The 22,081-nt window shown below is 41.0% G+C and overlaps 2 protein-coding genes across 4 annotated transcripts in view; one reads left to right on the top strand and one right to left on the bottom strand.

Moving 5' to 3' along the window:
- Positions 1–1,665: 1,665 nt before the first annotated feature.
- On the bottom strand, positions 1,666–16,578 carry anln (anillin, actin binding protein). Of its 3 annotated transcripts, none has more exons than XM_050034991.1 (23): positions 16,415–16,578; positions 14,506–14,656; positions 13,963–14,403; positions 13,375–13,703; positions 12,693–13,047; positions 12,285–12,505; positions 12,089–12,196; positions 11,865–11,976; positions 10,229–10,542; positions 9,982–10,133; positions 9,734–9,875; positions 9,483–9,618; positions 8,062–8,244; positions 7,672–7,798; positions 7,445–7,493; positions 7,179–7,232; positions 6,783–6,815; positions 6,641–6,659; positions 6,157–6,269; positions 4,669–4,755; positions 4,447–4,554; positions 3,937–4,109; positions 1,666–3,827 (listed from the first exon to the last, which is right to left on the bottom strand). In XM_050034991.1, the coding sequence occupies exons 1-23, from the start codon at positions 16,430–16,432 to the stop codon at positions 3,713–3,715; spliced, it is 3,540 nt and encodes a 1,179-aa protein (XP_049890948.1). In that variant the 5' UTR covers positions 16,433–16,578; the 3' UTR covers positions 1,666–3,712. The 3 variants fall into 3 exon arrangements, with proteins under 3 accessions (XP_049890948.1, XP_049890949.1, XP_049890950.1); XM_050034992.1 differs by having other exon boundaries at positions 10,229–10,539; XM_050034993.1 differs by having other exon boundaries at positions 12,693–13,044.
- Positions 16,579–18,913: 2,335 nt separating this feature from the next.
- The window catches only part of matcap2 (microtubule associated tyrosine carboxypeptidase 2), a 12,300-nt gene continuing 9,132 nt past the window's right edge, over positions 18,914–22,081 (top strand). The window contains exons 1-2 of the mRNA XM_050035643.1: positions 18,914–19,189; positions 20,478–21,139. Coding sequence (XP_049891600.1) covers positions 19,165–19,189; positions 20,478–21,139 — 687 coding nt within the window. The 5' untranslated portion in view covers positions 18,914–19,164. The remainder of the gene's footprint in view (positions 19,190–20,477; positions 21,140–22,081) is intronic.

Here is a 22,081-nt window from a genome sequence, read left to right as displayed (position 1 = left end):
GGGTGAAGTCATGTCCTGACTGGAAACACTCAAACAGGCATCCTCCCAGATGCCTTCAAAAAAAAGCTGCCGCTTGGTGCCATCAATAGAGAGCACAATGTAAGTTTACACAATTATCCAGATGACACACAAGGGTGGGCGTCACGTTTCAGCCTCCCCCAATCCCACCATGTTAACGCCATTAGCTCTGTCAGCACTTTAGCGGTTGTTAGCACCATTAGCTGCTAGCCGCTGGCTCAACAACCTCCATGTTGAGAGCTGTGTGCAGGCAATCTGAGCTCACTGAATCATAGACGTGCTCTAAATGTTGCCTTTAACGCTGCAGCATACAGCACCATTTTAGACGACATCAGTGTCGGGCCTCATCACTGCTCACATGGCTGAATGAGAGCTAAACCCTGCAGCCTGGTTCAACATGTGACAGAACATGTTCAACGACAAGCTAAGGGTGGAATATTCAGGTGTCTACAAACTTTTGCCAAGCAGGATATTTAAATGAAGCTGTTCATGGACATGCACAGACAAGCAGATAAAAGTATAGACTGCAACAACTGCGACTTGCAACGTATCCTCATGCAGCAGTTCATGTATCTTATATCTTAACATTATGTATTTAACCCAAAGTTACGTAGGTTAAGTTTAGGAAAGGAAACATGAAGAGGACGTACCTTTAAATAAGTCAGAGTTCACACTGGTGTTTCTTTCAGTAAAAGAGGTGTCTACAGGCATCAAACACTTAAATTTAATGTTTTTTAAGACCTTTTCAAGATGATTTTTAGTTTTAGTTATCTTATTCTTATTCAAGCATTGCAGGTTAATGTAAAGATAAGTAGTATATAAGTGGTCCTGTGCAGAGGTTTGCTATATGTAGGAATATGGTTATTGGCATCAGGTTAATCTACATTTTAAAGTCAAAAGACATTAAGTAGGTTCAGTGGTAGATTTAAAGATTTTTAACATCAGAAGAGCTTGATTGATTTGACATGAAGAAATGAACAGGTAAATAAATAAAATTAGATGAAATGTTTGTGGCAATTAAGACCTCACAAATTCAAATTTATGACAAATGACTTGATCATAAAATACTAAATATTAACTTTTTAATAAAAAGAAATTAAGACTTTTTAAGGACCTGCAGATACACTGAGACAGATACACTGAGAAAATTAAACCTAACTAAAACAAATAATGTTCAGTTTTTGTCAAAATGGAACCGACTACACAGGTAAACCGACAAAGTCCTTTAGTACTGAAGACAGTCCTTTGCAGCATGGTACAAAAAACAGTTTTACTTGTCTTAGCGAGGGTTACAATCAATTTGAGACAAATACAGACATGAGCACACCTACCTGGCTCCTCAGATAAGGTAAGTGAAGCTTTGGTGTCCTTACAGCTATAATGCGACCCCAGCTCAGCTGACCTGGGCCCTGTCTCTGGACGTGGGTTTAGTGAAAACTCTGAGTTAGTTAATCCTGAGAGGAGGGAAACTCTGGGTTTTCCATTTCAGAAAGAGAGGTAACTTAAACTCTGTCTGTGAAGCTTTCCTGCTTGCTGGCAAGTTTTCTTCAGCAAGGTTCCTCTCTGCCTCCTCCCTCTGACAGAGCCAGACATGCGGTTTCATGCACATTAATTATACCATACCATAACATTAAAATATCTCATAGATCTTTTAAAACCAATTGTAGACTCTATTTAATAAAAGTTACACTTCAACAAAATGACAGAAGGAACATGAACATTGATAACCTGGTCCATTTTGGTCAAAGCAGGCATTTATTGTCTCATTGATCCACAACACCTGACATATTTCCTGCTCACTCGTATTCTTCACGATGAAAACGTATGTAGAGGGTAGGCAGAAACAATACATGTAGCGTAGTTTGTGTTGGTCATCAACATGAAAAGGATTCGTCTTTTAGTTGAAAGTTGAAGGTGAAAATCTGTTAATATGAAACTACATTTACCAACAACCTGCAGGGTCGCTGTAAAGTCTGTTACATACTCTGCATAAGCAACACAAAGGGTGTGAGGGAGTGAAAAAGTACCGGTAGTCAGAAACTGTTACTGATTTTGTGGCAGCACCACAGATATTACTGCTGTATGCACAACTACACATAAAAGATGCAGTTTGCTTAAAAAAAAGGAAACAAGTGCAGCCTTTAAAGGAATATTTCACCCACAAAATCAGCATTTGTACACCAGCTACTCACTGCAAGCTTCCTTGAATGAACTTGCATGTCTTCACAGTCAACAAAAAGGGGCAAAAATTCTTGATGAATCGAAGGAGACCACATTTAACGACAGCAAAACTATACCAAAACATCCGTTTACAACTTTCTCACAACTCCTCCAGTATCATCCGAGTCTCATTTGTCCTGTCGTTTGCTCAGTACTTTCCAAACATGCATTTTCGCTTGAACATTCCAACCTACTATATTCAAACCATATTGATATAGTTTTGCCGTTGTTAAATGTGGACTCTGATTTCTTCAACTCAAAGAATCTTTGCTTTTTTTTTGGATTCTTTGTTCAATGTGAAGGCACACAAGAAAAACAACCTTTTCTTCATGAATTCAAGGTGACACGCGATGAGAAACTGATACATAAACCAAAGTATTCCTTTAAGAATGTAGACTAATGGAAGACCACTTTTAGTGCCCAGTGCTACAAACACCAAGCACGCCGACCTGATGCCAAAACAAAATGGCTTCCTTTGTGTAGATAAGCCCTTTACAAAAATAAAAAATACAACAGCTATAAAGTAAAAGCTGGCTGATAAATAAGCAGGCCATTATCTTAAAACAAATATATATATATATATGAGTATCAGTGTATATGCAAGTAAGTATTGAACTGCAATAAGATGTGTTTAAGCAGTGCCGCTGTTACATAGTTTGTCCACCAGAGAGCGCTGCAACTTCATGTTTACTCTGTAAAAATGTTCTGACTTGTACATCAGCTGGTCACATCTGTTATATCTAAGATAGGACCTTTATCAAAACTGTTGGTCAGGCTCTGGTGTAGAGTGTGTAACAGACCTTACAATCCCTGTTTAACATCCACACTGAAATAATTACAAACACTGAACAGACATTACAAACAACAAAAGCTGGTGTGAAAACGGCATTAAAAATCTGTGCATGACAATTACAGAAAACCAAGTGAAAGTCCTGCCTCAGGTTATAAAAGCTAATATATATATAGATATATATAAAGTAAAAACTTACCAAAAGTCTCAGTATTGTTCTGTGCCGTCATGTAGGAGAAAATGTGATAAAATCGTGGTGCCTCACATTAGTATTCATCTGTAATTCCAACACCATTTATATATTTAATGATTTCAGCATTGAAACCACTAATTGAATAATTTAAAGCCATGCATTATGTGTCAAGAACACTAAATATTGGCATTAACATAAAAAAAAAAATGCGGCAACTCAATAATACCCCGACACATTAGAGCATCAAACCTGTCTGGAAATGTACAAAAATAGTGCCAAACTCCCACACGAAATACTGTCCTGAAATGTTTCAGCTGTATGGCTTTATTTACTCTCTGATCTATATGCTATGTGTCTGATTACTAATCTCCTGGAAAACATCCACCAGTAAACATATTTAACAATTCTTAGACTGTATTGCACTTTGTCATGGCATGCGTCACTCATACTGAGTCCAAAAGATTACAGGGCTGGTGGTGACAGTGCAGTAATTACAGTGGCCTGTAACAGGCGTCTGGTTGCCACATTCGCAGATCCACCAGAATCTGGTTCAGTTTCTTCATCCACAGATTCCTCTCGTCCTTGGTGTCTGCACTCAGCCAGTTTCTGCACAGAAAAGCAGTCCGTGCTCAGCAATGCAGGGTCACTGTGATTTAAAGACTTTGTTTATTTTAAATATGTGTTATTAAGTGTACACTGGATGGTTGGAACTTACTTGGTGACACACATGGTGTTCTTGCACTGGCTGACTAGTGTTTCTTTGTCATCCTCTCTTTGTGGTCTGACTGTGATCAGCTCAAATGTGTTGGGTCGGGCACAAAACTCTCTGTTGGCTGGTTCCACCTTCTTACTGGTGCAGTTAGCCAGGTTGACTCGACCAATGGGATTCTGACAAAAGACAAAGGAGGAAAAAAGGAGGGGGTGTTAACAGAGACATAAAATGTCAAACTGTCAGATGGCAAAATAGGAACACCAACACCAAAAATGTCTATATCAAAGGACTGCCCCCCTTTGCGTGATAATTTAAGGTAGCCACGTTGGATGATGTTGTTTAAGGGTTCCTTGATACTCGTGTTTGCAGAACAAATACCCTCAGCTTGAGTCTGATTACTGTCCAGTGGTAGTTGAGCAATTAAAAAAAAAAAAAAAAATACAGGAGCCACCGTAACTTAATAAAATAAAGAAGCGCTACAATGACAGATTTGCTGCAGAAGAGCTCGGTTACCTTGCGCTTCTCATCATCTGGGTAGGTCCAGTAGGAGATGCAGTATCCTGACAAGACACACCACCTCCTGTGCCAGGCTCCAAATCCACTGACGTCCTCAAACATCGTCTAAAGAGGGGAATTAAAATTACAACACATTTGTTTTGGTAAATAGCATCAACAAATCAATGCCAGCCTCAGCACGAGTTCATCTGTAGTGATGTTTGATCTGATTGCACTCACCAGGAAGCCCTTCTCCTCCACTTTTGAGCCAACTTCACACTGCAGCTTGAGGTAGACGTGGCCCTCCAGAGGGCACAAGAATGGCACCTTGAATACAAAGTACAGACACATCAGGAAAACATCGGACATCATGTTCATCATTACAAAATGTTTACGTTACGAGACATGGTTAAACACATAAAAGGTTACAATGCAAGATGGTTAACAACAGTTGCTGAAAGCACCTGTCAAACATAATTAGAGATAAAAAAAAGAAAAAGAAACAGCTGTGATCAGATTAAGTTAATCGTGTTAGTGTAATGATGAAATGAATAATAGTCTTTGTTACAGTGTGTTCACCCTCCTTCCACACAAACAGAACAGAAGAAACAAGTGGGGAAATAGTAACCTTGGTGTGAAACATGTCACTGAGTAGCTCTCTTTCACTTCCTTCATATTTGATCTAAAAGAAAGATATCATGGTGTGTGAGTGAGGGCACAGGGAGAGCTGCCCCATGAGAACAAACAGGGTTACTGTGAGTCTCTGAAGACTGTAAACAAATGTATTACTGTGATCCGAGTCATCTGTCGTCATACAAACAGCATGGATAGTGTCTTCAGTCTACGGCTGAAACAATTTCGAGGAACTTGAGTAACTTGATTATTAAAAATCATTGATACAAATTCTTTGCATGAAAGTTATGTTTAATCCATAACCATATGGAGTGCACTGTGTCTCACACAGCTGATTTTTACTGTGGTACAATGCAGGTGATGCGGACAGGTAATGTTAAGAATAGACCTCAAAATAGAAGACAAAGATTTGATGGCGTTGGATGCAAATGGAGGTGTGGAGAGAAAATAGCGAGGGACGAAGAGAAGAAAACTCTGAACAGTGTGTCTATTGTAAACCTGAACTAAGATTAGTCTATCACAGCATTACGACATCATTGTGTCAGCATGATGGACACAACAGAAAGCAGACGTCCAATGTTTGCTAATTGAAATGACAGCTTGTAAAGAATGTATGTTAAATATGTTGACTTCCAACCAGCTCTGTGTTGTTGCAACCTGGGGCAGTAACATTAAATGCAAATAAACAACGCTCATCCTCCCTCTGGCCTGGTGACCCCCATCGGCGGATGAGCGGGGGGGTCTGGCAGCACAGGACGCCAGTACTGCACTATATCTTTACACAGCAAATCGTGGTTTGCTGCCTTTTTAACGCTCCAAAATTTTGCATACAGAACCTTTAGAGGCCCGTCTTATTTTCTCTTACATATATTTACAATTGCTCTTTAATGAAGCAAAAGTCTTTCCTACCCCATCACTCAAATAATTAATGGATAAATCGGTAATATACGCGATTACTAAAATATTTAACGGCTGCAGCTCTGCTTCAGGCTAAGGCCACCCATGTATAGAATGCAGAAAAACTAAAATGCACTAAAGGGACTGTGAAAAAAAGAACATGACATTATGAAAAGATGACATTAATGTCTTCTGTACCTTCTCCAGAGGAAATTTGTTTTTCCCAATAGATGACAGGGTGAGCTTGTGTGATCCGACCAGGACGAAGTTACTGGTGCGAACAGCATTGGGGCCTCCTGGACTGGCCACAACTACACAGAGAAAGAATGACATCATTAATACCTTACATGAAGCTTAAAGGGGCACTCCACCAATTTAACTCATCAAGATTACTTCTTCTAATGAGTACTTCTCAGCAAGTGAAACAGTTGGAAAATGTCTTCTGTTTAAAATTTGAGAAAGTAACCCTGATGATCAGCTTTGGCTTAGAGACAATAAATTTACAACAGGAAGGGTGTGTTACAAAGTAGGAGAGTAAGTCCAAATAGCTGGGGCATTTACAAGGCAGTGCAGGCATAATCAAGAGGTGCATTCCAGTTGCATTATGGGAAGTGTAGGATAAAATAATAAGATAAAAGACATAAAGGAAACAGCTTTAGACTGATTTTATATCGTGACCTACCTGGAGTCTGGCCACTTTTCTGCAAGACAAAAAGCAAAACCAACAAATTAAAAAACACAGACACAGATGAGAAGTAATAAGACATACCTTCTGATATTAAAAAAGTGTGTTGGTCAGTGAAAAGTAAATTTGAAAGACTTACAGTGATGGCGAGGAATCTCTTTGGAGTGATAGCCTGGGGAGATAAAAGCAAATAATGTTGATTTGCTTCAGAAAGAAGAAATGGAGCGACAGATTATAATCAGGTGTCTGAGGGACAGATCTGTTGCTAGCCAGTTAACACTCTTCTCCACCAAATGAAAGGACACCTGAAGCTGTGTAGAGAACCAGTAACATCCTTCACACAGTGCACACCCACCAACACGTGAGGGATTTAACACAGAAACTGTTCATACCGACATACACAAATCATGGGCCTCATGAACCTGTCTCCATAACATCTGGACACACACACACACAAAGTATGAAAGCATGCTCCATCATTGACTGACAATGTGTTTTCCATTTGGAAAGGAAAAAACAACAACTGGGGATTTACCTTTGACTTGCTGGGTTTCTTCTTCTTGTCACTGCAGACATCGCGCTTCTGCACCTGAGGATGTCATAATGAATCTGTCGTCAGTAATTCTGCAGATTTTACTTTCACAGATACTCAAATGTGATTTGAAGAAGTAGATCTGGAAAACAGAGGAAATGCGTGCCTGCCTAACATAGCTGTAGTGTGTGTTTAAAACAGTAACGTAAAGTTATGTGGTCTGAGCATCATTATTTTGAAATCTTGAAACTCTGATGTAAGACACTCACCAAGCAATAGACCTCAATGTCGATTGTAAAGTCACTGGAAACTTCAGATCTGCAAGTGAGGAGGAAGAGACGTCACTAATCAACAATCATGATCAACACCATCATATTCAAGTACACCAGTAGAGAATCCGATCAAAATATTTTAATTAGAATCAACAGAATTTAAACAAGTCAAACTCTCTTGTCTGTAATAAAAACATTTCTGCTTAATATAGTGCAGGATTTACATGGTGAACTTGGTGGGGAAAGCCAGGGTGTCCCCACTGAGGCCGCGGTGTGTGCTGGCTAATGGTGTGGCCACAGTGTTCTCTGCTCCGGCACGGATCATCATGAAGAAGGAATGTTTGGTTGACTCTGAAACAAGACAGAATGATACAGATTGATCCTGACAGACAACCATCAGTACAATAAACACTCAGGAACCTGGGACTAAACGTCTAAATGGCCTCCAAAACACTATTCTGAAGGTCGTCTTCTTTACTTTGATTTCAAACAATGCTGTCATTAGCAATCTTTGTTGATGTATGAGTGTTAGTGCCATCTGATGTCTGGAGATAATGCTGAACAACAGTGGGGAGTTGATTTAAATTGGTGTGGCATATGCATTTTGGGCTTACCTGGCTTGTTGGCAATGGAGCACACAAAGTCTGCCTTGAGAGGAAGACGCAACTCCTGCAGGGTGATGGAGCCCTTGGAGGCAGACATGCCGGCAGGTTCTGGGGCTGCAGAGGCCTTTTTCTGGCCTGTTGGGTCTCCTTTCAGACGGTCCAGCTCTGCCTTCAACGCTTCCCTCCTCTCCGCTAAAAAAAGTCAAAAGGACAGAGAGTCAAGCTTTGATACTACCACAGGGAGTCACTCAGTCTTGTATACATGGTCCTTAAACAGACAGGTTATAGTAGTGGTGCTGTATCTGTTATTATCTGTCATTATTTATATAAGGCTGATGTCTATGAGCCTTGTTTACACAGCTAGGAAGCAGCAGCTTGATTGCATTAGCACTTTGTGTAGGATCATTATTTTTTGGTACAACCGTGGTCTCAAATCTTGTCTGTCGACATTTCTGTCACATTCAAAATGCGATTTGTTAGTGACACTGTTTTAGTAAATAATAAAAGCTGATTTATAGTTGTGCGTAAGCTCTATGAGGCCTGCGCCGTTGTGAGCATTTATACTTGTGCAACTGTGTTCCTGCATCGCTCTGCAGTTACACCTCCAAAACACTAGTGGGCGGTGGGGTTTCTATGTCACTGTGGTGAGTTTCTGCTGAGTATAGTAAAATTTGACCGATTCAACTAACCCACATAAAAATTGGCTTAATAGCAACAGCATTAAACAGAAGTACAAATTTAGGCTTCACCCACAAGGTTCACCAACAAAACAATGTCAACATGCTAATATCATTAGCATAAGCCTATGACATTTCACATTGTATAAATTAGCCCAGCAGCTAGCACACTCACAAATATGATGCAGAGAACCACAGCAACATCTAACAAAAGTAACAAAATTCAGCTCAAATATAACTCGCAAAGTTCACGGGCAAAACAAATGTCGCACACTAAAATGTTTCCCCACATATACAACATGCTAATGTTATTAGCATAAGCCTATGACATTTTCCACTGTGTAAATTAGCCCAGAGGATAGCAGACTTTGTAGGGGCATTAGTTTCCTCACAGTTTCTTGTCTGTGAAATAAAACTAAATAAAAGCTGGGTTTCCAACAACGGAATGGTATACAAAATACACAGGAAGTCTGTGCCGTAGCAACATGCACTTACATTTTTGGGGAAGTGCTATAGCACGCTACGGTGGAGGGTACGCATCTACGTAGAGCCTACGCTGTAAGTGCTGTGCCAATGTAACGCAAAAGTATATTTCCAGCCTCAGATCTCAAAATGAACCTGATGGGTAGGTTTTAAAATGTGAATTGAGAAAAAGGTAGTAGGACAGTCCCAGGGATAGTTACAGGTTTTATAAATAAAGGTGAATAACTTCTAAGTTATCAAGTATTGTGTCTGTTGTCTTGATGAACTCACTTGCCACCAGCAGCAGCCTCTCTGCCTCAGCCTCCACCTGGGATCCTTTGCCGTGCTCTTCGTCTGTGCAGCAGTTAAGCGCCTGACTGGCCTGATGAATGACCGTCTGCTGCAGGTTCATCTCATTTGTCAGAATCTATAGAAATAGCAAATGTACCGTTTTTTTCACGTACTGAAATCAAATCACATGAAAACTTTACACCCGTACTGTACTCGTACATGAATCAAGGTTCAAAGTGTTAATTCCAAACCTTCATCTTCTGTTTGATACTGAAGAGACTGGATCCCCTGGGTTCCTCTGCCCTGTGAGAGACGTCCTCTTTTCTCACAATCACCTGTTTGACATTGGGCCTCTCTGTCTCTTTCACCCTGGTGGACCTATATGCATCAATGCTATCACACAGGACAAAAAAGAAAACCATTTAAGACACACATTCAGTGCAACAGCGAGGACAGCCAACTCTAATTCATGAAACTGAAATCAAATGGGAGCGCTTACCTGTATGGCAGTTTGTGTGTGTCTTCATCTAAGGCCTCAAGACTATCTGAGGAGGCTGCCCGGGCCATGGTAGCTCTCTGGAACTTGCTAGGTTTGGAAACATGGTCTGGAGTGTTGCTCTTTATGAGGAATGAGCTGGCTGGTGTCGACGTCTGCATAAAAACATGAGGAAAATATCATTGATAAGCTGCATCTTGACATGTTTGCCTCACAACTCTAACATAAGGTACATGAGAGTGGTGTTTACCATCATTCTTCTCTCGGGACTCTTCACTACGGCGGCCACAGTCTCTGCCAGTGGAGTGAGGAGGGACATGGAGGAGATATTCAAAGCATCTTCCTCATCATCTTCATCTTCCTCATCATCACTCTGCGTCAGTACTCCATCAAACAGCTCGTTGATAACTGCAGAGTTGATGGACTGGTCCACGTTCATCTCTCTCTCACTGATCACCTCAGTTTCTTCTGGGGTTTCCTCAGCTGTTTTCTCCTCAGTACGGGTGACAGTCCTCAGAGGGCTGGATGTTGAGGCTGGAGGTGAGACCAGCAACCCAACACCTGCTGTACAACATCATCCATGTTAGAAAACATTTCATTTCCCCACTTTATCGACATTAAAGACTAGAGAGTTTAAATAGGCATGAATAGAGCTAGTTTATCACAAAAGGTGCCAGGGGAGGATCCCCTGACAGAGGCCAGGATTAAGCCCCAAATGTCCTCAAATCCTAGAAACACCCCTGCGTTCACCTGACTTGTGTAGGTTGCTGCAACTGGCCTCCCGTCAATTTGCAAAAGTGACTCCCAGGCAAAGCAAGTTGAGTATCCCTGCTGTATATAAAGATGCACAATGCATCTCCAGTTCCTCCCACTGTACAAAAATGAAGCCAAAACATACTGGATACAGCTGCTGCCATCTTGCACTGGTGGTGACATGATTTGGAGCCAGAGTCTGCGCAGTAGCAATCTCTGCTGTATCGAGTTCTTGTTGTCTGACCAATTGGCACACACAGCTCTCAATCATGACGTCTAACCACCTCTTTATAGCATCAAATAACTAGTCATAACCAATAACTGAACAGTGGTGTGACAAGAACTACCTACCTAAAATGACAGAATCTCTATTTGGGGAGAAAATAAATAACACAATAGGAGTGGGGTTTATGACCCATACAGCAGCCAGCCTCTAGGGGACAATAGAGATGTTTTGGCTTCACTTCTGGGGAACTCTCATGACATCCATCTTTATTATACAGTCTGTGCTGAAAACAAAATACAATTTCAGGGCAATTTCAAGTTAAAAAAACTGATTTCTAAGCTACAGTTAGCCGACGTGTCTCTGAGTATGTACCAAAGATTTCTCCACAGCATGTTGTTGCATATAGGTATTGAACAGCAGAAAACTTACAGGGGGAATCAAGAGACATTCTGAGTGTTCGGTTCTCAACATGGAGGTGGCTGAGCTGGTTGCTGGCAGTGCTAACTCCATAAGTAGCACTAAAAACCAACAGTGCTGACAGAGCTAGCGGTGTTAACCATGGGGGAACTGGAGGGTGGATGCTACACTTCCACACCAACACAATCCCAATATCAGTGGTAACCACCGTATAAGACGTTTGCAATGGGCACACTTAACTTTCTCACTTTATAATGTAAAACACAGCTGTTTGGTCCATCTAGTGACTAGAAGCAGTTTTGCCAGCAAAATGAATTTTTCAGCCAGCAACACAGCTAATGATGGTAATTCCTTAGTTTTTACAAAAGGCACAGCTTAAGGTTCAGATGTCAAAAGAACCTAATTGATGAAAGAGCTGCCACTGCTAATATCTGATCACTCTATTGCCTGGACACAAATAGAAACACAGATCTGAAATTTTATTGGGTACCTGGAGGAGTGCACTTTGTGGGTGTGTCTAGTCTCTCAGTAGAGGGTGCTGTGGGTTCATCCTTTGGCTCACATGGGGCAACTTCAGCTTCCACAGGCTTGTCAAGTTGTTCCTAAAAAGCACAATATTTATTAAGTATAATCTAGTATATACAAAATTATGGCTAATTTGTGAGATGTCAAGCATAATGTTGTCATTTTTGTGTCAGATGTTTGCTAGCCAACCTTGATGTCTGTGTTTTTATTGGTTTCTGCTGCTTCATCTTTGTTTTTCCACATGTTGTTCCCTTTCTGAAAGCGACTGCGGATCTGAGCCAGCTCAGACTCTCGCTCCTGAAATAAAGAGGAGTCTCCTTTTACTCTTCTTATATCAAACAAAATGATTGCAACCATGAGAAGATGCACTACAACATTCATCTACCATCTTCTGTCTTTGGGTGAGATCAGATGTGGCTGTGTTTGCAGCCTGTGCAACTCTGAGCCTCTCCTGTACCAGTCTGGTGTTTGGTGTGACTGATGATGATGATGATGACGATGGGGTCGCAGTGGGAGTCTTGTTGTGGGTAGTGCCCCCTGCTGGAGAGCTATGGTTGCTACGCTCCTGGCACCTCTCTCCAAAGCGCTCCAGAAAAGATTTCACACCTGTTGGAAATGAAAGAATGAAAAACAATTTCCTTCATACATGTGAAGGAAACTAACCAAAACATCAAACATGAAACAAATCTAGTTGTAATACTACTGGGCATTATGCACACACAGTAAAAAATTGGATCATCACTCTGTATTTAACTTTATGAAATAGTTCCAAATTAACTGCAACATGACTCACCAGGTCCAGCAGAGGCCTTTTCCTGCGGGACAGAGGGGCCAGCAGTCGTGGGCTTGGCACGAAGTTCTGGCTTCACAGGGCTGGAGGGGAGGTTGTGGCCCCTGGAGAGGGCCTGATTCTTCAGGGGACTTTGAGGAACTGATGTTGAGGAGGGGCCGGCCTTCTGGGGACTGGATGGGAAGGCTGCTCCCTGGACAGAGCTCTTCTGAGGACTAGAGGGGAAGGTGATCTTCTGGTTGGAGCTCTTTTCAGAGATGGTTACTGACTTAAGTGTTGGTCTGGCTGCAGGAGTGTCAACCATCTGTGGGCCTGGAAGACCCACGCGGCTCGGCTTTGCTGGAGAATACACAGCCTGCTGAGAAGACATACAATAGTTCCTTTTATTTATAAAGCACAGTCAAAACAACACAAGTCGGGGTATCCTGGGGATCTTGGGGTCTAACTGGGCATTCAGAACTAAACTAACATGCATCGAGACCTCTTCTGTGCAAACACAGGTGGTGGGTTTGGCAATGACAATTTCAGGGGTTGTTTTTGGTGGGTGCCGAGAAATGAGGAGCTTTAAAAATGAGATAGAATGAAAAAAGCAGTCAAATTCACAGAAGCGGACAGCTTGTGTAAAATCGGTGGAACAGACATAACTGCCTATGCTGAAGAATAAGACAATCCAAGGTGAATCTACCTGAGAGCTGGATGTAGAGCTGCTGCTTGCAGTTGAACCGGCCATCACATGGCCTGCAGCACTTGGTTTAGTGCTGGTAGCCACAGTGGCATCTCTAACTGCCATCTTGGGAACAGCTGTACCAGGCTTCTCTTTTACATTTGCACAGGGAATGTTAGCATGACTTAAGTCGTCTTCCCAGGATCCAATGGTGGCAGCAAGGTTGGCGAGTCTGCCTTTCCTCCCCAAAGGAGTTCCTGAGGACGCGGTGGGAATGGTGGGCGGTGGGACCTCAGCTTGTCTCTTCAACAGGGACAGGGGAGTGCAGTCCGGAACTGCATCAGATGTGTCTGGAAAAGGTGACAATATGTTTGATTTGGGCAGGGACAAACTGTGGGACTGACTTTACAGTTAGTATTGAAGTATCATGGGAGCAACCCACAGTAAAATCAGGAATCCTGTAGACCAGTGCTTTAAATAAATGCACTTCTCTGTGTATGCTTCCAAAGGAAAACTGACATGAAAAAGATTATGACCATGATTCTTTAAAGTCTTTAAATATCTAGACTTAGACAAATTTATCTCAAACAGCACACAAAATATTCTTACCAGTGCCATCCCAACACTTCCTCTGCTCTGCTAGCCTCTGAAGACGAGACTTCATGCCAGCAGCAGATAGAGCTGGGTCTTCTACCAGGTCCTCCTTGCTGCTCTGCAGGGCTGAACTGGCAGACACCATCTTTGCTTCTCTGCTGCTTGGAGGATCAGGAGCAGGGGTGACAACCATCTTCTCTGGCTCTGGCTGTGCAGTTTTCAGCTGCTCTGGCTGAGACTGGACAACAGGCTGGGTAGCAGTCTTCTCCAGGGATGAGGAAGCTCGAAGGCTAGCAGGGCCTACCGGGGGTTTCTTTTCTGTGTGAGGATCTGAGAGCTTGTGAGCCACAGTTCGTGGCATCACTGGCTCCTGGTTTTCCTCGCCAGCTGCAGGCTGGAGATTTTCCTCTGAGCACCGGCGCTTGGACGGAGAAGGCTTGGAGGACACCTGTGGAACTGGGAGGAATTGATGGGGAAATATAAGCAAAGAGCAGAGCTGCAACTCAGTAGTCCACCTGGCAAGACTCATCTAAACAGAAAGCAATCTAACAAACATACCTTTATCAACGACTGGCTCACTGATCACACTATTGGTGTCAGCCAGTGGCTCTCTGGGCCTTTTGACCATCTGTCTGTTTGCTGCATTTGGTCTCTCTGCCATTTTCTTCTGCAGGTTTTCCCTGCGAGCCCGGGTCCGCTCCAACAGTTTCTGGTTTGACAAAACAACAAACAAACAAAACAGTTGAATCCTTACTCCAATGACTGCTTTATACATACAAACATTAAAACCACTGACTGTTGCAGACCCATTGTACAGGAACAATGCCACCTCTAATAAAGTAACTAAATTACAAAAGTCTGCTGAAACTGATCCAACCATTACTAGCACTTTCTATGTGAAAAACCAAGTGCAACACTATGAATGCCTTTCAGGAGAGACTCTGAAAATGTGTGTCACTATCCCCATATTGAAAGGATATCACCCCCACCCCCGATAGCCATTAAGAACAACAATAAACACATTTGGTTTCTGATGTGGCCAGACATATCGTTGAAACTAGTTCTGAATGAGCATTAGGACCACCAATAGGCTGATCACCTCCCAGCTTAGCTTCATTTCTATTGCACAGAACAGCATTATCAGTTTTCTTATCTCTTATCTGAATAAGTGCTTTGTGCAAGTTTATCTGACAGCAAACCACACATCACATCACATGAAGTGAGACTAAATGGTGCCATTGAAACTGGTCTTTAACAGTGCTTGTGAGACACAGAATCTGAGACTCAGACCTCTTAATAATTACACTCTTGGTGTTGTGAGAGCATGTGGCTTTTTTCATATTAGCCAAAATATACTGATTCTCCGTCTCTTTGGCCAACTGTTGGATATCTGTGAACGCAAATGTGTGGAACAAGGCACAGCACATTGTCTGTCCCTATATGGGACACTTTAACGAGCAACACAACAGCCTAAGACACACAAAACAATCCTACTCCACCAGAGATAACAAGCCTCTGTTTGCTTGCCCTCTTTATCCCCACCCCTTTCCTCTTTTCTTTAGATGACATTCCCATCCCTTGGCCTTGTCACACAATCTGATTTACTGTACTGCACGTTAACTCTGCAAGCCCAAACACATTCCTGCAGCTGCACTGCAACCGCCTGCACATTTTCTCCAGGCAGTGTGGAAAACTGAGGTCATGTTTAACTAGCATTCCTCAGGAATGAGCCACTCCTGCTTGTGGTTCCTGGATTTGAAAATTTCTATCTCTGCTGGCCTGGATACTGGAGTAACAGGAACTGTTGTTAGATGGAAATCATTTCTAGTTTTAGCTGGCAACAACAGCATGAGTGCACCAGGCAAAGAGAGACAATCAAGCAAAGGGGGGAAAGTGTTGGACAATCTCCAGTGCTGACACATACCATTCCCTTAAATGGAGACAAAGCTGTCTCATTTGAATAACGTTTATTTATAACAGTTGAGGGGGTTTTGGTTGAGAGAAGTGAGAAACATCACACGTATGGGGTTATGATAAGCACATTGCTGTTTAAGGATCTGGCCAGACAGTAGCCTGACTAAATTACTTACCAAGCAGTCTAACATGTAGAAAACTATAACTTTATATAGCTAACTTAGCCGTTTAAATATTATTGCTCTTGCTACTAAGTTGTCATTTGTATCTCAGCTTTGTGGCTGCTAACAACTGACAAGACAAAGAAACAACACGTGACATGTTTTATTGTATTGTTACACATTTCTGTATGCTAACGTTAGCTCATGTTCAAGTACTATGGGAGTTAATACTAGTCTCTAGCCATACCTTTAAAATGTGTATAAGCATTGTTAGAATTGTGACGTTATTGTTAGGTGGGTTAGCATTAGCATGTTTTAATCAGCCTTACGATAACTATGCTAACATTACTTATCTGACGTTAGCAAATAGTAAAGTTAGCTCGTCGACTTACCTCCGTAAACGGATCCATGTTGGACAGTTTATCTCTGCTCGAGCGATGTTTTTACAGCGTTGTATTTAATACGTTTCGTACACCTCTCTGTGTACACAAACAGGGCGTAGTGAGGCGAGCTGAGCGTCTCTCAGCTTCTCTTCCCAGTTGTCGGTTCCTCTTCTCTCTGCAGCAAGAAAACAACTGTTCAAATTTGAATTTCAGCGCTGCGCCTACTGCGCAGACTCTGACCGTTGAACCGAGCCCCTGATAACCAATCAGAATCAAGGGGGCGGGTTTTACACTTATACAGCCAATCACAGCCCGGGTTAACTGAAAAAAAGATGTCACGTTACAACAAGGCATCACCCAGGCCGGAGAGCACGAGACACAACACTTCATCATGCGCGTCACATTTTCTATCAATAAGTCATCTGTGTGTTCAAATGCTAAAAACAAGCGGCTCAAACGTACGTTGGTCTCGTGCACAGCTCAAGTTTCACATGCGGTAAAAAACAGATTTTAGGGGTTAGTTTAGTCCATGATGGCCTATTAGTTCTGCAGTGTGTTTAAATGTAAACCCAGTCATCACACAGGATGTTAAAACAGTGGAGCCACCAAATAAGACTGCAGACATCCCAATTAAAGAGCAGTATTCTCTATTAAAAAGCCCCTGTAACACATATAAAACATATTAAATCTTGCATTAACTTTCCAAATCAGTATGAATTAGGTAAAAATAAAAAAAAGAAAGAAAACAATCTACTTGCAAGTTTTTGATGTCAGTGTGAGTCACTGAGTCATTTTCAAATTTAAGGTTCTCACTTTTTTGAGATTTTATAAAGGGGCCAGTTTCAAGTGTTAAAAATGTTAGGGCACTCTTGGGACTGATATCTGGCGACATGTTTCAAACTAAGGACATCTATCTCTTCAAAATCTTGACACTTGCATGCAAAAAGGCAGTTACAAGGAACTGGATGAAAAGTGATCCTCCAAGTCCAGATCAGTGGCAGGACATTGTAGAGGAAATACACTCCATGGAAAAACTGGCTCACTTCCTAAGGAGTAAAGCAGGGACCCATATGAAACTTTGGTCTAAATGGTCCACGTATAGGATAAAGGTTGGGTGAAGTCATCAGTAGTAATGAGATCAGAGTAATAAGACTGTGAGACGATTAGTGCCCCCCCACCCCCGTTTCAATTGTGTGTTGTGTTCAAAGTGTCCAGTGTATGTTTTTTTTTTTTTTGTATGCGATGTTTGTCTTGTTGGTATATTTGTTATCTGCAAAATGAACAAATAGCCCAGTCTTCCTCTCATAGTTTATACATCCAGCTCTGAATGACCTATTTTGCATCTGGTCAATATGACACTTTATCTGCCACCTGTCTGTCACTTTATTTTATTCAACTGATGTAGCAAATTTATCTTATTCTATCTTTTTATTTATCTATTATTATTTTTATTTTTATTTTCCTCTTCAATTTAATGTCTTTTTTTTTGTCTTTTGCTGCTGTGGTACTTGAATTTCCCCTCTGGGGGATCAATAAAGTATATCTTATCTTATCTTTTTTTTTTGTTGCCTTATTAATTTATCTATTTATTTATTTGCATCTTTTAATTGTAAGTAGGCCAGTGTGTATGTGTGCCTTCAAATAACTACATTTAGTTTCTTGGATTATCATCAGTCACTTTGCAAATGCCAGCAGGACAAAACTACTGGGTGGATTTTTAATACGATGACTACTACTATGACTACTACTACTACTACTACTACTAATAATAATAATAATAATAATTTGATAATAATTTTTAATGTCAGTTTGAAGTGACCTAAGTCATTTGCCAGCCCCTGTAATGGAAACTTAAAAAAATAAGGTTCTCTCTTTTTTGAGATTTTATAAAGGGACCAGTTTCAAGTGTGTCAAGTGTGTTAGTGTAGTGTGATGTCATTAGCCCACTCTTTCTTACATTGTTTTTTTATGCTACCTTATTTATTTACTTGGTTTTTAAAAAAAAAAAATTATATATATAATTAGGCTAGTGTGTATGTAATAATAATAATATTAATTATATGTCTCCAATACTACTGTTGCTACTAATAGTAATAATAAGTATTATTATTATTATTATTATTATTATTATTATTATAAAAATAATAATATTCATTATTATTATTATCTTCTGAATTGAACTGCTGTGGTCTTCTTTAAATGTTCATGGGTTGGTTTTTGGTTTTAATCAAAGCTAGCAGACGCAATCAGTGCATAGAAAACTACAATTATGGCGTCTAATAGCAACAAATGTCTATGTTTGGATCATAGGACCGCTAAACTGAATCCTCTGACAATAGCTTAGTGCTCAATTGCAAATAACTTATGAATCTTCGGCTATTTTAGCCCAAACTCTTATATTTTCTCAAAAATGTCTCAATTTATTCTCTGAGGGACTTCATTTCCCATGACCACTCACGCGTAATGCGTAGTTAACAACGAAACCATGGAAACAGATCAGTCAGTGCAGGGTCTACCACACAGACAGCTTGACGGGCGTCAGTTTTGCTGCGGCTCAGAGAAGACAGACCGCCTAATGTCGGCTCAGGTATATTAATTAAATGCTTTAAAGACATGTCACTGAATGTCTAACACATAGGCTCTACTACCAACTAGCTGTACCCGTCGGGTTTCAACATTAGCCGGCTAATTTAGCTACTTTACCAGCCGCAGCGCTCCTCGAAGAATATTAACGGTTCTTACTGAGACCTTCTCAGAGGATGCTGGACTCAATAAAAGTAACAGGTAACAACCTTGAATCTTGTGTTTCTCTTATTTTCTTGTGACTGTAGGTGTGTGCTCAGTTACCTAGATGATTAACAACATATCCAACGCAATAATAACTAACTGTAATACCTTAATAATAGTAATAACGTCAATGTTAAAAGTACTTAACGTTATGTAGCTAGCATTAGCTAGTTATAGCTTGGTTAGAGCAAGTAGCCAAGTTGAAATATGAGCTCCTGTAAGCTACTGTGGACCCAATAAACTTATTATTACCAGGGAAACTTTCGTGAACACAAAATATTGAATGTATTTTAAGAAAGCATGGATTTGTTATATTGTATTAAATATAACCTGTACTGCTCAGTGTGCTGTTTAACTCACTGTATCCTGTATAATTGTGTTGTAAAGACTTGAGGATGATTTCTAGAGAGATGACTCAGTGCTGACTCATACTAGTCATGTGCTTCAAATCAATAGTGCTTTTATATTTTGATAAATGGTGATGAATGAGATGGAGTCGTTGAACATTGATTCATTTTGTTGTGCAGTTGAACGTTAATGTTTGTGACTGTTTGCTGTCATAACTTTGATTTCATAAATGATAACAGGGATGAAAGTTCCTTAAATTAACCTTCACATGCACCCAGTATCCATTAGATTGGAATCTGGGTTTGCCTACAATATGATGTGATTGCAGCCTATTTTATCAGGTGAAACCGACTGAATGATGAGATACCAGCTGATGTGTTAGGTAATAGTATTTGATTTGGTGGCTGAGCAAGCCAATGAAGCTCCAATTTGTCCTCATCCGTCTTTCAATCAGCACTGTGCTGCCGAGGTCATTAGTTTGTGCTGTCTGTGGCTGCATGGATTCCGCCTCAGTGCTCCCGTCCGAACAGAGAGCCCACTCTTACTGATGATGTTCCAGGTCACCTTACTGGAAATTGCAAAGCCCTGCACTCTGACTCCTGTGCTTTACTGCTAGTCTCTTGGGACAGGATGATTTCCTCTGTGACAGCAGTATACTGACTTGTGAAACTGAATCAGATTTATTTGAGTCAGATCACATCATTATAATTGTAAAAAAGCATTGCTTATAGAGATGTTAAAACACTGTTCATCACTTTTGATTACAAGTTATAATAGCTATTTTTGTCTTGGCACTGCAATAGATCAAATTTTATCCTGCCTTGATAAGCAGATTACTCGATCAAGCTATCCTGAGGTTTGCACGTGAAGGTGATCCTAAAATTAGCAGCAAACAGATTCACTGTCCTTCCTTGGTCTCTTATCTTACTTCTTTCAGAAATACTCCACTGGCAAGAAGTTGAAATGTCCAAAAAGTACATCTTAAACTCTGCTGACAACGCACTGAGTCCCAGCCAAGTATACCTGGAGAAGACTTCTTCCAGTGTCCTAGACCTCTTCAGCACTACCTGCAGCAGCTACAAAATCCCGCTGCAGGCTAAGGAGAAGGAGAAGAGTCCCAAACAGTCCCCGTACAGGAGGCCAAAAACATCAGTGAAATGTGGCACAACATTTAGCAGAAGAAACCGCCCGGCCATGGCTCCTAAAAAGTTGCATGCTCCAGAAGTAGGTGGGAAACCTGCACAGTCAAATCGTGTTCACTCAGGCAACTCCCATCTCTCTAAACCAGCACAGAACATTGCAGTGGAGGGCAGCCGCATGGGCCTAACTCCTCATACAGTCCCACAGCTCAGGAAGATACACATCCCCAGTTCCCCTCGCACTAAACCCCCGTCGTTGCACAAAGCAGCGATTACACAGGAAGCAAACAATGCCAAGATCTGCATCCTTTCAGCCATCAGGCCATCTAATGTCAAGAAAGAGAAGGCCAAGTTTTTCCAGTCTAACTTCAGCTATAATCCGCAGTTTGAATACAGCAACCCAGTTTGTCCACGTATCCTGGCACGGCATAACAATGCCTCAGATCGCTTCCTGAAACAGGTAAGGGTGTGTGTTTGGCTTATTTTGTTTGGTTGGTCTGACTTTATTGCAATTTAATGTGTTTCTTGGTTGTCTTCCTACCAAGCAGCTATGTCATCATTTGGGATGTGTCGTAACACTCCCAACAACTTCATATTGTAACGTTTTTGGGTAAAACAATTGTTAATTTCTAATAATTAGCAGTGACTATGCTTTGGAAAACTTGGCAGACTAAGGATTGTGTGGGTGAGACAGACAATAGAAAGTAAACAGTGTGTTTTATCACACCTTATAATACCAGTTTAATGTCAGAAAAAACTGATAAATTTCTTGTACACTGAATATTTAACATTGTAGGAGGTGCAGACAAAGTGGGGATCTCCTGCAATGAATATCTCTGTGATAGGACTGTATGTATCTACCTGTATATGTCACCGTGGACACTGAAAGAATGTCTTTTTCTCAAAATTTTTACCAGCCAGCAGAAAATTTACATTATATGATTGAAAAGTTACACATGGTGTTTGTTTTAAAGGTTGATTTTAGTATTTTTTAAGACTTTATAAATGTGTAGTTTGACTGCTTTTAAGACAAGAGCATCGTTTAAATAGGACTAGTCCATACCCAATGAGTGCACATTTACCCACGTACAGTTTCACATGGTGTGTGTTTGGGATACAGGTCATAGGAAATCGCAGATTAAATAGTCAACTGAACCCATTAAGAAGAGCAATGTATTCAGATAGAGTTTTTGAAAAACGTGGGACAGACAGAATGACTGACTGACAGAAGGACACACTGATAGTTTCCGTGATTATGTACAGCATACCATACCATGACTTAGTCATACCAAAAATTAGAAAAAAAACAACAACATTGGTCCACAGGGGGAGCCACAGCGATCGGTCGCATTTTAGCCATTTGTAAGCATTTTTCTGTTGTTATAGCGCCACCCAGTTGCCA

The sequence above is a fragment of the Epinephelus moara genome, chromosome 22 (genome assembly GCF_006386435.1).
Source record: "Epinephelus moara isolate mb chromosome 22, YSFRI_EMoa_1.0, whole genome shotgun sequence".
In the NCBI taxonomy this organism is placed as follows: Eukaryota; Metazoa; Chordata; class Actinopteri; order Perciformes; family Serranidae; genus Epinephelus; species Epinephelus moara.
This window is presented reverse-complemented; position numbering and strand designations above follow the sequence as displayed.